This window comes from Notamacropus eugenii, chromosome 6 (genome assembly GCF_028372415.1).
Source record: "Notamacropus eugenii isolate mMacEug1 chromosome 6, mMacEug1.pri_v2, whole genome shotgun sequence".
Lineage (NCBI taxonomy): Eukaryota > Metazoa > Chordata > Mammalia > Diprotodontia > Macropodidae > Notamacropus > Notamacropus eugenii.
The window spans coordinates 79,733,842-79,752,275 of record NC_092877.1 but is presented as its reverse complement, the minus strand read 5'-3'; the positions used below and the strand labels follow the sequence as shown (position 1 = coordinate 79,752,275).

The window sequence follows — 18,434 nt, the reverse complement described above, 5'->3', positions numbered from 1 at the left end:
AAGTTTGAGAACAGCAAAAAAGACAGTGTGATTAGAGCACAGAGGGATGAAAGAGAGCAATGTGAATGAACCTGGAAAGGCAGACTAAAGTCAGACTGGAAAAGTGTTCAGTGTCAGGATGAAAAATTTGTCTTTCATCCTAGAGGCAATAATGAGCCACTAAAGGTTCTTGAGCACAGCAGCAAGAGAGACCATCTTTTGCATCTGTGTGGAGGAATAGACTGGAGGAGGAGAAACTAGAAATAAGAAAATCAATAGTTCAGGCAAGAGGCATAAGATTGTGAGTTATGGTGGTAACCACATGAATAGAGAGAAACAAACAAATATAAGTTATGCTGTCAAAGTAGAAATGACAAGACTAGCCCCTATGGATCTAGATGACTAGAAAACTGGGAATGATAACTAAACAAAGAAGTTTGTAGAGGGGCAGGTTTAACAAGGACACCAAATTCCATTTTAGACATGAAAAATCAAATGGAATCTAAACTACTAGAGTACTTTCATTTGGAAAAGTTCAATAAGAAACTAGTGATGTACAAGCTGTCACTCAGGGGTAAAATATAGAACAAGATACACCAATTTGAGAAACATCTTTATATGTAAAGATCTTATATAAGTAAACCCATAGGACCTAATGAGATTCTCAAGTGAAAGAGTACATGTAGAATAAGAAGGCCCCAGATAGAAGTGTAGTGGGAAACTCTTCTTAAAAGTTAAGATATAGACAATAATTCTTTCAGAAAGACTGAAAAGCAGTGAGACAAGGAGAACAAAGTGAGTGCAGTGTCATGAAAATCCTGAAACAAAAAAGTGTCCAAAAGTAGAAGGCAGTCATCAATGTAAAATGGTAAAGAAAGTACACGGTAGGGTAAGAAATAAGTACGAGTAAAAAGGGGGGGAGGAAACTCCTTCAATTTTGCAATGACGGTATCATGAAGATGTCAATTTCAATTGAGTGCTCATGTCAAAAACCATATTAAAGGGGCATATAATTTATGTGGTAAGAGAAGAAGTTCACAGTAAAAATCAACATTTGGGTCTCAAACACAGTGAATTTAGAGTTCTGGGATGATATTTTGAGTCCAAATGTAAGACTTTAAATGCATCCTTTACAATTTCTCTTTAGACTCATCCTACCATTATAATCTGTTGAGAGTGGACAAACAGGTCACAAACAGCTGGATACAAGTACAAGACACTCTTACCAAGCCAGAGGAGATACAGGATCTATTAAGAGATGAAATAATTAGTTGCAAGAGCATTTGTAGGAACTGTAAGCTGTACGCATATTGCCTAAAATCTAAATCCAAAGTTTCTTCACTGTGTGAAAAACAGTAAGACTGAAGGAAACAGATCATCACAGCAGGACGTAAAGGAAGTAATAAAACAGGGATAAATAGCACCTATCTCCCAGAACTGTTGTGAGGATTCAATGAGGCATTTGTAAAACTCTTAGTACAGTGCCTGGCATACTGTGAGACCACATAAATGCTTGTTGCTGTTCTCGTTGTTGTGAATAATAAATGTTTGTTGACTGACGTGATACAAAATGGGAAATTCTCTCCCCTTCTATACATTCCAGCTTATCAATTCTCCAATTGTGAACTGATGGCAGAATACAGTAGGACTAACACCATATATTATCAGATGCATTAGATAATAAAATATGCTGGTTCAGTTAAACTTAAAAGAAAGAGAAAGCCTGTGCTATTTAAATAAACCAATCTTAGAATGGATTTGTGATCAAAGGATATAAAATTTGAATTCTGATTCTGCAATTGGTCACCTGGGTGACCAAACATAGTTATTTAACTTCTCTGGGCATAAATTTCCCCATTCATAAAATGAGAATATTGAAATATGTCATGTTTAATATATTTTCTTGCTCAAAACCTATGGTACTATCATCTCAGCTGACTGCCATTGTGCAAGCAAAAGAAACACTGTAATCAGTTATTCAGAACTATAGTGTTTTTGAAATTATGCAAACAATTCAAAAAGTTAATTACAGCTTAACTTCCAAACTGCTGAAGGGAACCGAGTGATATTGAAAATCTATGCAACATCTGACAAAGTCTTATTTCTATATTACATAAACATACATTTTTAGAAACAGAGCAAGTCACCATTAGTCCTTCAGTGTCTACTTGACAGTTCTGAGTAACAATGAACATACTACCTTCTTGGGCCACACTTTCTTCTTCTAGACAATTCTAATTGTTGGGAAGCTTTTTCTTACAATCAGCCAATTCTGTCTCTCCCCCAATGCCACTTATGCCCTCTAGAGAGGAGCTATGTAACATAGTTGATTTCAACTGCTAACATCTGAATTAACATTCAATGGCTATATGACTCTGGGCGCTTTATTTAACCAGGAAGTACAGTGGAAAGAGTGTCAGGCCTAGAATCAGGAAGACCTAAGTTCAAATCCAGCCTCAAATGGTTACCACTTGTATGACTCTGGGTAAGTATTTGCCTCAGAGAGAAGGAAATGGCAAACCACTCTCATATCCTTGCCAAGAAATCCCAAACAGAACAGTCATATACAACTGAAAAACAATTTATTTAACCCCCTCAGTACACCAGGAAATTCTAGGCCTACAAGTTGAACAACTGTATGTGGCTTTTGAGATTTCTTTTCACTCTTTAATGACCCTAAGATCTTTCTTAAGTTCCAATTTCACTCCCTCCCTTGCCCCTTCCCTTCCTCCACCTATTGAAAAGGAAAGAAATATGATATCTATTACCATTTGAAGTCATGTAAAACATATTTATGCATCTGTCATGTTTCATGGGGGAGGGGGGGCGGTGTGAGGGGGAAAAAAGAATAAAGAAAGAAAAATGCTTTAGTCTACAGCACAGAAATTGGGAAGACATAAAGGAACTAATTCCAGGAGGAAGAAAAAATGGAATTGTCTAAAGAGCCCTATATGGATATACAGAAAACTTATCAATTTAAAAATAAATTACTGACTACAAAAGTGAGGACAGGTGACAGAGGATGACTAGAGAAGTGTGGCATGGTCCTATAAGAGAGTCATATGCCAAACTGTAACTTTACAACATCTCTTGCATATGTCCCCTTTTGTCCACTCTCATGGACATATCCTCTATAAAACCACCAAAAGTGTTTTTCCTAAAGTACAAAAGCTGATGCACAATTCCTTGGGTGCAACCCAAAAACTGAGTCCAAGTTTTACAGAACAAATTCTTTTATTAAGGGGATTTTTTCTGCAACGTTTGAATTCAGTCAAAGGGCCACACTTCAGGGCCTGGAGGGCCACATGTATCCTCGAGGCCACAGGTTCCCCCTCCTGGTCTATACTCTGAGTCCATTAGTTCTGTATTTGGAGATGGGTAGCATTTTATATCACAAATCCTTTGGACTTGTGTTGGATCACAGGCCTGCTCTGAGTATCAAAGTCCTTCATAGCTGCTTATATTTACAATATTGCTGTGTAGACTGCTCTCCTGATTCTGCTCATTTCATCAGTTCAAATACGTTTTCCTATTTTTCTAAAACCATCTTGTCCATCATTTCTTATAGCACAACAGTATTCTATCACAATCATATACCACAACTTGTGCAGCCGTTCTCCAGCTGATGGGCATCCCCTCAATTTCCAACTCTTGGTCACCATAAAAGGAGCTGCTATAAATATTTTTATATACCCTTTTCTTTGATCTCTTTGGGATACAGACCCAGTAAAATTCATGTCACTTTTTCTGAAACCATTCTCTTCATCATTTCTTATCACACAATAGTATTCTATCACATTCATATACCATAAGTTGTTCAGCCATTCCTCAACTGATGGACATGCCCTCAGTTTCCATTGTTGCCACCACAAAATGAGCTACTATAAATATTTTTATACATGTGGGTCCTTTTCCTTTTTCTTTGCTCTCCTTGGGGTACAGACCAAGTAGTTATATTGCTAGGTCAAAGGATATGCAGTTTTATAGCCCTTTGGGCATGGTTCCAAACTGTTTTCTAAAATGGTTAGTGACCCTTTCATCTTAACATTTACAAGATGCCTTACTAGAGGAAGTTTCCTCAATGTGAACTTCCTAATAACGAAATCATATTTTCAAAATCCCCTATTTTCCCTTCTCTGTCAAAAGCACCCTCTGGAGCTAAGGATAACTCAAAACCCTCTTCCACGGGAGAGCCCAATGAATGCTCAAATGTACTGTGCTGTTCTCCTCTTATCTTTCTTGACACTAAATATCTCCAGCTTCTTCAATTATTTATTGTACAGCATATATTCTCCAGTCTCCATACAATCTTTACACAACACAGTTTATCAATACATCTAAGTAGGATACAGTGGGGTTCTAACCATTTAATTGGGAAAGCTACGCCTTTCTTAATATGAACATTTGTGGCTACAATGTCACATAATGACTCATGATACTGAGTTTGCATCCTCTAAACCCCACAGACCAGTATCAAAAACACTGCTTTCTAAGGACATCTCCCTTTCTCCTGTATTTTGGAACCAAAGAATAGGTTTTTTAAATTTATCCTATTGACATTTCTCTTTAGATTCTGCCCCTTATTTTAGTTTGTCAAGATCTCGTCATCTCATTGATAATGGAGGATGAGTTAGAGATGATAATCAACAATCTCAACGCTGCTATCTTATCTGAATACTCTGACAAATTTCCTAAAGTAACCAGGTATGCTCTGTAGCTGTCGGGAATGGGATCTACTAGAGCACTCCAGGTTTTATTTTGTGTTTTTTTTTTTTTTAATGTTCCTGAAATTTTCTACGTAAATCAATTTTTCGACATTGAAAACATACATTGAATGCAATTGAGACAATGTGCTACTGAAGGAACTTCTAAATGTACTTAGAGTCTAAGAGGAGTGTAAGTCCAAACATCCCTTAAATTCAGACAAATTCCAAAGAATCTGAATGGTAATCTGAACAGCAAGACTATAAGAAAACTTATTATCTCCTTAACACCTTGCGGTTTTACCATCCCACATCATCTTAAGTGAGAAATGCCTCCTTTATATAAGGTAAACTTGTAGATGAAGCACCAAGAGTTGGGAGTATCCCTGGAAAAGATTTCTGCATAGAAGTGCTTGGGCTGAGTCTTGGATTCTAAAGGGTAAAGATGAGCAGGAAAAACATTCTGGGCAAGAGGGACAGATAAAGGCAAAGATATGAGAAAGGGAACATCTGGGAGATGGAGCTTCCTTTGTAAGTAACAAGGAGGTCAGTATGGCTGCACGTACAGTCAGTGCATGGGAAAAGTGATATATAAGAAGGGTAGAAAGGTAGGAAGGGACCATAATGGGAAGAGCTTTAAATATCCAAAATATAGCTTCTATTTGAGTCTCAAAGTAACAGGGAAACACAGAAGTTTATGAAATAGGGGAATGACATTGTTAGACTTCTGCTTTAGGGAAAACACTTTCGGTGGCTACGTAATCCAGGAGAGTGGAGAGAAGAGAATATATGCAGTAAATGTTGTGAAGACACAATTTGGCATGTGATTATCTTACAGGACCATACCATACTTCTCTAGTCATCTTCTGTCACCTGTCCTCACTTCTATGGTCAATAATTGATTTTTAAATTGAAATCAATTAACAAATTTCCTATGTATTCATACAGAGCTCTTCAGACGATTCTAATTTTTCTTCTTCCTGGAATTAGTTCCTGTGTGTCTTCCCAACTTCATTCTTGAATTTCCCATCCTTGCCAAGCTGTCATCCCCTTATAAAATTTTAGTCCTTTCGAGCCTGCCTTTCCTTCTTCTTAAACCACCAAGATCCTTTCCAGTTCTAAACCTGTGATTCCCACTGAAATCTGCCTTTTCAAAATCAAAGGTGCATATAAGGCAATAACTAGCTGTGCTCTCCTTTATCATAAAATGCAGAAGGAAGTAATATTTTAATTCTAGAAAGCAGTTCCTGTTAGTGAGAATCAGATATAGAATAAAATTTCTCCCTTGCTGTTTGAAGAACCTTTCCAAGGATGAAAATGTGATTAGGAAAAGTCAAGAAATTATTAGTTGCTCTAGTTTTGGCACAGAACTCCGGAAAATGCCTGGATAATTAAAGTTTCTAACGTTTTTCTATCATGTCTTACAGATTATTCCTCTTTCTATCCAGATTTTGATTTTAAAAAAATGCTTCTGTTCCCCCCCTCCCTTAAACTTTATTCTAAAGCTCTCCATCATGTTTTCTCCTTTTGATTCCTGGATTTATTCCTGAATATGCCTTATTAAACTGGAACACAAGTCCACCCCATATCCTTTTTCCCTGCTGCCCCTATTCCTTTGGAATAACACACATCAGATATAAATTTCATACCATCAAGTTTTAGTAATAATTGTGAAATTTACCTTCCTGTATTAGGATATCTAATTCCTCTTGCTTGTTGCCTAACATTTGTACAATGCTATATAAACATTTGAGGCAGTGGTTTTACTAATGGCTTCTTAATTAGATTTACTGTCTTGTGAATTTCTAGGTATCTCAATAGCTCTTCTGCTTTTATGGTGATTATTCTTTATGTTATCTAACTTGATAGAAAAACATTAGAAGTTTTCTCCCTCCCCAATACTTTACCTTTTAAAGTATCTTTGGTTAGATCTGAAAGACAATTGCATCATTAATTGCTTATTAAGGTATTTTCAACTGAATATCTTGTAGGCATCTCAAACTCAACATGTTCAAAACAGAAATCATTATTTTTCCCACCCTTTTCTCACCAATCTTCCTCTCAATCTAACTTTTCTATTTCTGTCACAGACACAACCATCCTTCCAGTCATTCTTGACTCTTCATTCTCTCACATAGCCAAACACTCACTAAGTCTGGTTGATTCTACTTCAACAATATCTTTCACATCCAACTCTTCTCCACTCACATAGCCACTAACCTAATCCATGACTTACATCATGTCTTGCCTGAACTACTGAATGATATGTTTATCAGATTTCCAGATGATAAAAACTGGAAAGGATAACTAAAGTGTTAGATTACAGCATCAGGGTGTAAAAAGATGCTGAGGTAAGAACCTATGGGCTGAATTTAATAATATGAAATTAACAGAGAAGTGAAAATTCTACACTTAAATTAAATAAAATCCAAAAGTATATAATAGCAGAGATGTGGTATGATAATGGTTAAAGGAATTTGGGGGTTTGAGGGAAATGCAAGTTCATCAGCAGTTAGCATTATGCTAGCCTAAATAAGATAAGACATGGGCTGAAATAAAAGAAGCATGTGTCCAGAACTAGGGAGATGATAATCTTATTGTACTTTGTCCTGCTCAGAATACTGTGTTCAATTTTGGGAGCCACATTTTAAGCATAACACATACACTGGAAAGTTACTAGGTAAGCACAACCAAGATGTGAAGATACTTTAAGATCATGCAGGACGAAGATTGTTTGAAAGGGGAGGGGTGTTTAGTTGGAGAGATTATTTTAATATGAAGGTAATATAAAAGCAAAAGACAATGCCGTTTCTTAAAGATGCTGGATAGTAGGAGGGATGATCAAGGAGATAGGGAATTTGAATAGAAATAATGAATGTAAAAGATACCAAATTTGCTCTGTTTGGTCCTAAAAGACAGAAGCAGAAAAAGAAACAAAAAGTAAGAAAAATTTAAGTAGATTTAAATGGGGTCTGAAATTTGACTTTCACAAGACAATACTGTGCCTCTGTTGTCCATGGGAGTCACATACACACATAACAATAACAAAATCTCTAATTTATGTAACTTGGAAATTGTGAAGGTTATAAAAAACAAAAAACTCTCAAAAAGAATTTAAATTATTTGATAAATTTTTGTTTCATGCAATGAGAACAAAAAATTTTTACTTAAGCATTGCACTTTTAACACCAAAAAGAAATGCAATGAACTAATCTCAGTTGATGGACAAAGTGAAAGGCAGAGAAATTTCTCGTGAATTAAAATGCTAGAAACTGGAGGGCTTTTTCAAACATTATGTCAATTTTGTGGTTTCAATAAATAAACTCATTAAGGACTTGCTGTGGGTGAGGTACAATGCTAGGCACAAAAGATTTTTTTCTTTAAGCAGACCTGTGATTTCATTAGTGTAGTGAGCTTCCTATGAAAAACTTTTAACAAAGCAGACTGACACTTCATGGGTAATTTATAGTCTTAGAGAATTCCCTCAGGTACTGAGAAGTTAAATGATTTACCCAGATTCACAAAGCCACTGTGTGCCAGAGGCAGGACTTGAATTCAGGTGTTCCTGCCTCTAAGACCATCTCTCTCCGTCAACCACCTATATCACCTCTACAAAGATGATAAGACAAAAAAAGAAAATAGTACCTTATCCTCAAAGAGTTTACATTCACTTAGGGGAGATAACACCTTTGTTTTTAAGTTCTATAATTCAATGTGGCCAACATGTTTGAAATATCTGAGTAATAGCTTCCAAAACACAGAGCTCCAGAAGAATGCATATTAAAGAATTTCTAAATATAATCTCATATGCTTTTTGTTCCATTCTATAATTTTTTCTTGGCAGTAAATTTACAAGTCTAGTGAGGCCAACTGGGATATGACACAACCTAAGTTTCCTTTTAACAACTTAAGGAAGCTACAAGAAGATAGATACATCTCACTGTTACCTCAGTACATACAGTAATCCCTTATTTATCTGAAGGTCACTTATCTGGAAACCTTACCTATCTGAAAATTTACCAAGATTCTTAGAGTAAGCAAAAAAGATCTTTGAGCAGCCACAATAGTCCATGCACTAAAATTCATATTCTTTAATAAAAGGAGAGACCCTTGGGGCCTCTCTCAGTCTTTTTTTTTCTTTTTAATTCAGTATTTCATCAAGGTAGTAAGTCTCAGGGACGGAATTTCCTCAGCCAATGCAGAACTGCATGAACTCCATACTTATAGCCTTGTGGCCTGGGACATCAAGAGGTTAAATAATGTGCTCAGAGTTGTATGTGTGTGCATGTATTTGTGTATTCACACAATAGTTGGTGAAGGAAGTAGGAAATCAGATAAATAAAACTGTTGGAATTATGTGTAAAAACTACTGAGAGAAATGGCCTGGCACAGTAGATAGACAGTTGCTCTTGGAATCAGGAAAGCCTGGGTTGAAATTCTCCCTCATTTACATATGCATACATACGAGTGTATATCTGTATACACACATACCACATAGATATGTATGTGTGTATATACACATATACACAATATGTACACATATCTAGATATGATTTCCCAAATCTGTTCAACAATTATCTAATATATGCTATATAAAATGCCCTGAGTTAGGTCCTATAGAGAACAAAAAAGAATAAAATGCAGGTCCTAATCTGCAATAATAGTCTAGGAGAGATAAGACAAATATATAAATCATTAAATTATAAGTTGGAATTCTATTTAAAAAGTATACAAAATCTCACAGGTAAAAGAGTCTTGAGGACACGTAAGGTATAAACAGACCTACATTACTCAATAGTACTTAAATGTACAGCTACATTGGTGGCAAAGCACAATAACTGAGGCTTTTAATGATGATCCCCAAGTTATCATTATATTCAATGTATTCCCTTTGGGGGTTGGGGAAATCCATAATACATTTTAGAAATAAGTATGTCCCGAGTGGTTTAAGGGACTTTAAAGAGAGATAATCTTTAATTTTGTGGGAAAATTCATTCATATGGAAGACTTCAATCAACCCCTGATATTAAAAAAGGCATTACTATATTAACAGCATTTGATAGTTGTGATTAAAATACCCCAAAACAATCAACACAAATATTTTTTTACATTTTTTATGACTACCATTATTTTTTTCCACAATACTGGGTACCCTTTACTAATAATGTACATAAGTAGTAGCTAAGGACAGTAGAAAGAATGGTTAATGCCTCTGGAGTCGGAGAATGTCAATGTGAATCCTGGCTGTCCTAGTTAATTCTTACCTATGTGACCTTGGCTGGACAAATCACTCTCTCTCTCTAAACTTGGTCTCCCAACCTGTTAAATGAGTGACTGGGAGAAGATGATTTTAAGAGTACTATCTCTAGATGCAGAAGTTACTAATTCAAATCCAATTTATTATTATAATTACTTGTGTGACTGTCAGAAAGTCATAATCCCCCTGGGCCTCAGTTTCCTTATCTATATTATATAAGGTTCTAAAGCAAGATTCCTTAGCCTTTTCTCTGAGTCAAGGAACTTGTGCTGCCTGTCACAGCAGATGTACCTTTTCTCAGAATGCATCTAAAAGCACAAAATAAAATATATAAGATTATATAGGAATCAAATTAGATTGAAATAGTTATTAAAATATTTTTTAAAAGTTCAAGGACCCCAGATTAAGAATCCCCAGTCTATAGACTACCTGGTCCCTGACATCCATTCGAGGTCAAAATCTATGATACAAGGATCCCATAATTCACCAAAGCACTCTACCAGTATCTGTTTCCTCATTTGTAAAGTGAAGGTGTTTGTATAAATAACCTTGTAAATCCCTTTCCAACATGATTTTTATAAGAATTATGAAAGTTAAAAAATGATGAGCTGAGTAGAATCTGTTATTCTTCAGATGAAACCAAAAAATAAAGGATGGCAATGGTTATCCCAGATAAAGCTGCATTAAAAATAGACATGTTTTAAAGAGATAAGTAGGAAAACTACATTAGCTTAGGGAAACCACAGATACGTAAACAGTATCAATACTAAACATACCCTCCAAACAGGATCTAAGTAAAGGAAAAGCTAATTGAACTACAGTAGAAATAGCAAAACAATCACTGTTGAAAACCTTCAAAAGTTCACCTTTTAAACTGAAACAAAAAAAAATCAACGAATAAATTAATAGAAACACATTTATTAAGTTCTTTAAAAGTGCTAAGTGCTGAAGACATGTGCTTTCAAAAAAGACAGTCCCTACATTTTGACTGGAGGGGAAAACATATATGAGGGTACAAATGCGAAGCAGATGGAAAGTGTTAGATGGCAAGTAATAACTGGAAAGATCTTTGTTCATGGTAGGGCTATGTCAACATAGTAAAAATGATCATACTACCTGAATTAATTTACTAATTCAATGCTATAACACACCAAAAAGACCATTTAACAAACTAAACAATAACAAAAATAAATCACAGCAACTTCAGGGCAAAAGAGAAAAGAACTGTAGAGTAACACTACCACACAAGGACAGAAGCCATGGGAAGACTGATGTCACCAGGCACCAGCACAGGTAGGCAGTCTCCCAGAGTGCCCAGATCCACTGGAAGGCTAGTGAATGTAAAAACTACCAGACAGAGCAACTTATTGGATATGTAAGTTGAAGAATAATGATTTGGGGATGACACCAAAGTCGTGAGCCCAGGTGACTAAAAGGATAGTGATACTTTCTAATAAGTAGGGAAGTTTGGAAGAAAGATGAATTTGAAGGAAAAAGATGAGTTCTGTTTTGGACATGTTAAATTTGAGATGTCTGTGGAATATTCGTTTCAAAATGTCCAATAAGCAATTGGTGATGCTATACAGAAGCTCAGGAGAAAGACAATAACACAACAGAGAGATAGATAAATACACAGACAAATGTAGTCATATAGTTATGGAGTCATTGTCATGGAGATGATAATTCAACCTATAAGAGCTGATGGGATGACCAAATGATAAAATAAAGAGAGAAGATCACAGAGCCAAGGACAGAGCCTCAGTGTACACCTACAGTGGACAGCATGAAATAGATAATGATCTAACAAAGAAGCCTAAGAAGGAGAACCAAGGGAAAACCGAGAAAGCACAGTCACAAAAACCCAAAGTATCCTAAAGGAAAGGGTGAGCAATAGTGTCAAAGATTGCAAAGCTGTCAAAAACAATGAGGAATAAGAAAAGGCTATTAGATTTTGATAGCGATCATTAGTAACTTTGGAGAAAGCTGTTTCAGTTAAATAATGAAGTCAGAAGAGAGTTTAGAAAAGAATGGGAGGGAAAAAGTAGCTGAAAAAGAGACAGAATGTTAACTTAATAGGATATAGGAACTAATAAAGATTTTTTTAAGGCTTAAGAAAACTTGGGCATGTTTTTGGGAAGCAATCAAGGAGTCAGTGAATACAAAGAGACAATTAGGAAGAGGGCATGAGAGTAAGGATAATCTGCAGAAAAAGATGAGATAGTATGAGATAAAGACCACATGTAGAGGGATTGGCTTTGGCAAAAGAGAAAAGCAACCTCTTCAAATAAAGGAAAAAAGGACAGATGACATTAAGGGTTCATAAGATGAGGGGAACAGAAGACAACAGACCACACAACATAGTTGCATGACTTCCTCCAGCTTTATTCAACCAGGCATGAGTAGGAAAAGAAGAGCCAAAAAGGGGGAATGAACTAGGGTTGGGATTTGGTAAGGAATTTGAGAGTAAAAACCAGTGTAGCTTCAACTGCTAACTAAGGAGAGAAATATAGACTTAGGAGGAATAAGGTATAGAAAGAGAAAGAATGATAGAAAATTATGATCATATAAAGGAATTTTTTAAGTTCCTGATCTTGAAAGCAGAACATTTGTGGATGATGGCTGAGACTTTAACTATTTGTTTGCTTTTATGTCCCCAGGGCCAGTGTGGAATTCTGCAGAGTAGATGATGCTTAATAACTTTTTGTTGAATTGAATTGTTAAAAATTGTCCCATAATACAGAAATTCATAGCTTCATGAACTACAAAAACAATTTTAGGCCAAGATGGTGGAGTAGAAAGACGCACATACACATAGCTCTGAACCCACAACCCATAGAACATCTGTATAAAGTAACTCACGGCGAATTCTGGAGCAGTGAGGCCACAGAACAGTGGAGCAAAGGAGATTTCTGTTCCAGAGGGATCTGCAAACCTCTCGCAAAAGGTCCATCGCGCTGTGGGAGTGGAGTCCAGCCCAGCCCTGCTGTGGCCGCGGCACTGAGAGGAACAGATCCGAGCAGGCTTCAGGGACAGGATCTCCAGCGGCCACGCAGGTCCCTCCACCCACAGGTGATGGGGGTCGGTGAGAGGGTCTCTTTGGTGAGTCGAGAGGGGAGTGGGGTGCCCCTGTAACTCAGGCCCCCTTGGGAGGCAGAAGCTGAGGCAGTGGCAGACCAGGGCTCCCCAAGCAGGCAGGAGCCTAGATCCATTGTTGAAGGTCTGTGCATAAACCCCCTGAGGGAACTGAGCCCAAGATGCGGCCCTGCCCCCACCTGAGCACCTGAACTTAATCTCACACTGAATAGCAGCCCTGCCCCTGCCGAAGCCCCAAGGCTGGGGAGGAGCATTTGAATCTCAGACCCCAAGCACTGGCTGGGAGAATCAGGAGGCGAGGTGGGTGTGTGGAGAATATTCAGAGGTCAAGTCACTGGCTGGGAAATGCCCAGAAAAGGGAAAAGAAATAAGACTATAGAAGGTTACTTTCTTGGTGAACAGGCATTTCCTCCCTTCCTTTCTGATGAGGAAGAATAATGCTTACCATCAGGAAAAGACACAGAAGTCAAGGATTCTGTGTCCCAGCCCACCCAATGGGCTCAGGCCATGGAAGAGCTCAAAAAGAATTTTGAAAACCAAGTTAGAGAGGTGGAGGAAAAACTGGGAAGAGAAATGAGAGACACGAAGTCAAAGCATGAACAGCAGGTCAGCACCCTGCTAAAGGAGACTCAAAAAAATGCTGAAGAAACTAACACCTTGAAAAATAGGCTAACTCAATTGGCAAAAGAGGTTCAAAAAGCCAATGAGGAGAAGAATGCTTTCAAAAGCAGAATTAGCCAAATGGAAAAGGAGGTTCAAAAGCTCACTGAAGAAAATAGTTCTTTCAAAATTAGAATGGAACAGATGGAGGCTAATGACTTTATGAGAAACTAAGAAATCACAAAACAAAACCAAAAGAATGAAAAAATGGAAGACAATGTGAAATATCTCATTGGAAAAACAACTGACCTGGAAAATAGATCCAGGAGAGACAATTTAAAAATTATGGGACTACCTGAAAGCCATGATCAAAAAAAAGAGCCTAGACATCATCTTTCATGAAATTATCAAGGAAAACTGCCCTGAGATTCTAGAACCAGAGGACAAAATAAATATTCAAGGAATCCACAGAACACCGCCTGAAAGAGATCCAAAAAGAAAAACTCCTAGGAACATTGTGGCCAAATTCCAGAGTTCCCAGGTCAAGGAGAAAATATTGCAAGCAGCTAGAAAGAAACAATTCAAGTATTGTGGAAATACAATCAGGATAACACAAGATCTAGCAGCTTCTACATTAAGGGATCGAAGGGCGTGGAATATGATATTCCAGAAGTCAAAGGAACTAGGACTAAAACCAAGAATCACCTACCCAGAAAAACTGAGTATAATACTTCAGGGGAAAAATTGGTCTTTCAATGAAATAGAGGATTTTCAAGCATTCTTGATGAAAAGACAAGAGCTGAAAAGAAAATTTGACTTTCAAACACAAGAATGAAGAGAACCATGAAAAGGTGAACAGCAAAGAGAAGTCATAAGGGACTTACTAAAGTTGAACTGTTTACATTCCTACATGGAAAGACAATATTTGTAACTCTTGAAACTTTTCAGTATCTGGGTACTGGGTGGGATTACACACACACACATGCACACACGCACACACACATAGAGACAGAGTGCACAGAGTGAATTGAAGAGGATGGGATCATATCTTAAAAAAATGAAATCAAGCAGTGAGAGAGAAATATATTGGGAGGAGAAAAGGAGAAATTGAATGGGGCAAATTATCTCTCATAAAAGAGGCAAGCAAAAGACTTATTAGTGGAGGGATAAAGAGGGGAGGTGAGAGAAAAACATGAAGTTTACTCTCATCACATTCCACTAAAGGAAAGAATAAAATGCACACTCATTTTGGTATGAAAACCTATCTTACAATACAGGAAAGTGGGGGATAAGGGGATAAGCAGGGTGGGGGGCATGATGGAAGGGAGGGCATGGGGAGGAGGGAGCAATTTGAGGTCAACACACATGGGGAGGGACAGGATCAAAAGAGAGAACAGAAGCAATGGGGGGCAGGATAGGATGGAGGGAAATATAGTTAGTCTTATACAACACAACTATTATGGAAGTCATTTGCAAAACTACACAGATTTGGCCTATATTGAATTGCTTGCCTTCCAAAGGGAAGGGGTGGGGAGGGAGGGAGGTAAAGAAGTTGGAACTCAAAGTGTTAGGATCAACTGTCTAGTAATGTTCTTGCCACTAGGAAATAAGAAATACAGGTAAAGGGGTATAGAAAGTCATCTGGCCCTACAGGACAAAAGAGAAGACGGAGACAAGGGCAGAGAGGGATGATAGAAGAGAGAGCAGATTGGGCATAGGGGCAATTAGAATGCTTGGTGTTTGGGGGGGAGGGGATAAAAGGGGAGAAAATTTGTAACCCAAAATTTTGTTAAAACGAATGTTAAAAGTTAAATAAATAAATTAAAAAAAGAAAAAAAATAATTTTAAAAGAATTTTTGTACTTTTAGAATCTTTTGTCTTTTTGCAATTTAAGAAATTATTTATTGAATTGGGACACATCTGCTCAAATTTCTATTTTAGGTTGTGAAATGATTATGTAACGTAAACCTGAAAATGCAAGCAATATATTAACTACGACATGAATCAATCTGCTTTAATAATACTTTCAAAATGCAAAAGCTGCTCAATGCTGATATTAGGAAATAAAACACACTTTAAATAGACACTTGATAGTAGTTGCTGTTCAAACTAGTGTAGTGGGAGGGAAAATGTCAGTATGGTGAAAATAAGCGAGAGCTACCACTCTTCAATCTTAATATCTTATTACAAGTTTTAAGAGTAATGAAATAAGCAAAAAACTAAACACTTAAGCATTCTTAAAATTCTTAAATAAGAAAAAGCAATTTCATGCTAACTTCAAAGAAGCAAGTCTCTCAAATGAGATGCTGCCTTTTTTTTTTCACTACAATTTCGTACTTTTTATGAACATTCTGCTAAAGACAGCCATGGCTATATATCAGATTTAATACTCAAATATAGGTAGATTTCGAAATAATTACTCAAATCCCATATATGGTATGTCTTCTCTGATTTCAATCTAAATCTTTTCAAAGATTATGCCATTATTACTGATTCCTCCTATGCTGTTTCTGATCTATTAACTTAAACTGTAAGTGAAACAGATGGCTTTGTTTCTTTTATATTACCTTTCCATGCATTCTGAGCTAGGAAGAAAATTAAAGTAGTATAATTGTTTAGCCACTTAACAGGTTACACCAAAGTAAACTGCATTCTCCAACTCGATATCTTTAAAAAGAGGTCAAACTCCAACATTTCTGGTAAGAAGAACAGTCTAGATGAAATTATTAAGTCTTTTGTAGTCCTATGATCCTATCACAATAAACTTGTCAAGTTTCATTTTTGAAGTAGGCCTAACCAATGAGAAAAACAAAACTCCATCACAAGCTAATGAAATGAAATACAGTGGGATGATGGGGAGCAAAGATAGAGTCATTAATAAGCACTCCGTAATAAAGAAAAAAAGAAAAAGAAATAATAGCAAATATTATTGGAATAGGATGAGTTCTATCATTCAACTGCCTGTAATAAGTATTCACTAGGCCTTTTGTATTTTACTTCTATTTCTTAGAAAAGTTAAACAATCTCCTTTCATTAGAAATGAGTCTACATGTGCACACATACATATACTTTACACGATTTCTAGGAAGAATGTTAGTACTTAACTCATATTTAACACATCTAAGGGTAAGACTTCATGCTCAATTAAAAACACCAGTTTTTCTGTCTGGAAGCAGATCTCTTGGCTATATTACAATAAGAAATGTATCTGGCATCAATCAACTAATTATAAAATAATCTCAAGATAACTGAAACCAAAAGAACCCAAATTCTTCCATTTTCATTTTTATGAAAATCTTTCTGCATAACATTACACAGAGTGACCAAATTTATGAAAAGGTAGTTTTTAAAAGAATGACAAACTATCAACAACTACATGAAAGATCATTCAAATCACTAATGATAAGAGAAATGCAAATGAAAACAACTCATACCCAGCAAATTGGCAAAGGCAAAAGATGGAAATAGTCAGTGTTGGAGAGGCTGCAGGAAGACAGGCACACAAGAACACTGGGTGAAGTTGTGAATTGGTCCAACCATTCTGGAAAACAATTTGGAATTATGTGAGCAAAGTCACGACAGCATTCATATCTTCTGACCCTGAGATCCCACTAAGGGGCTCTTTTTACAAAATGATCACAAACAAAAAAGCTTTATCTTTACCAAAATATTTCTAACAGTACTTTTTATGGTAGAAAAAAACTGGAAACAATATGGACTCCTATTGCTTGTAGACTTACTGAACACACTGCAATATATGAATACAATGCAACATTATTGTGTCATAATAATGAATATCAAGAGTTCAGAAAAACTTGGAAGATTTGCATAAACTGATAACAGAATAAAGTTAGCAGAGCCAAAAGAACAATATACAAAATTAGTACAATAATGTAACTAAAAGCAGCACTAACACGAAGCCAAACACTAATAATATGCATTATAATGACTACAGAACAGATGAAGAACCTCTCTTTTTTAAAGAGAGGTTTGGATACTACATTTGCAGAGTGTTGTATGTATTGCCAGATATGGTCACTGCATTACAGTTGGAGACGGGGTTGTGTTTAACATATTGAAGTTGGAGACAAGGTGGAGAAAGGATTAGTGTTTAATGCATAGAAATGATTATGATATAAAAACAAAAGGCATCAAACTTATAAAAATCTATTATACAGTAAACTAGACATAGTAGGTATTTTGGTTGGCTTTATTAGGAAAGCGGGAAGGAGGGCACTTAAGTCACTAAACAGTCAAACTGTCTGAAGGAGACCTTGCTATCAGGCATATGCTCCCAGAGAATATAGAGTAAGATGTACCAAAAATATTAAGAGGAGCACTTGTCATAGCAAAGAACCAGAAACAAAAGTAGGCACTCATCAAATGGAGAATAGCTAAACAACCTAGGGTGTAATAAACCTAGCAGAATAAAATGGTGCTGTAAAAGGGGGTATATTTACAAAAACCTGAAAGGCAAAATAGCACAAGGGAAAGATCACTAATTCAAGTTGTAGACACTGGGTTCAAATCTCCCCTTTGACACTTGCTGTATGTCTTTGGATACATCCCAAAACCTCTATGGGCTCAACTTCCCCCTTTTTTCAAATGAAATAGTCAGACTAGCTAGTCTCTAAGGTCCCTTCCGGATCTAAATGAATAATCATGTGACTTATATATCTCAGTAAAGAGTAAAGAGAACAGAGAATAACTTACACATAGACTACTTAATTTGGGACTATTTAATCCCAAATACTTATGAAAGTGGTCTATGATTTCCGGTATGAACAGTGATTCATGCATTA

The 18,434-nt window shown here is 36.5% G+C and overlaps 1 protein-coding gene across 2 annotated transcripts in view; it reads right to left on the bottom strand.

Moving 5' to 3' along the window:
• Positions 1 to 18,434, bottom strand: part of STIM2 (stromal interaction molecule 2) — a 178,901-nt gene that overhangs the window by 86,909 nt on the left and 73,558 nt on the right. The window contains exon 4 of one of the 2 annotated variants that reach the window (XM_072620423.1): positions 17,067 to 17,173. The exons of the other annotated variant lie outside the window; for it this stretch is intronic. Coding sequence (XP_072476524.1) covers positions 17,067 to 17,173 — 107 coding nt within the window. The remainder of the gene's footprint in view (positions 1 to 17,066; positions 17,174 to 18,434) is intronic. 2 annotated transcript variants of the gene reach the window in all.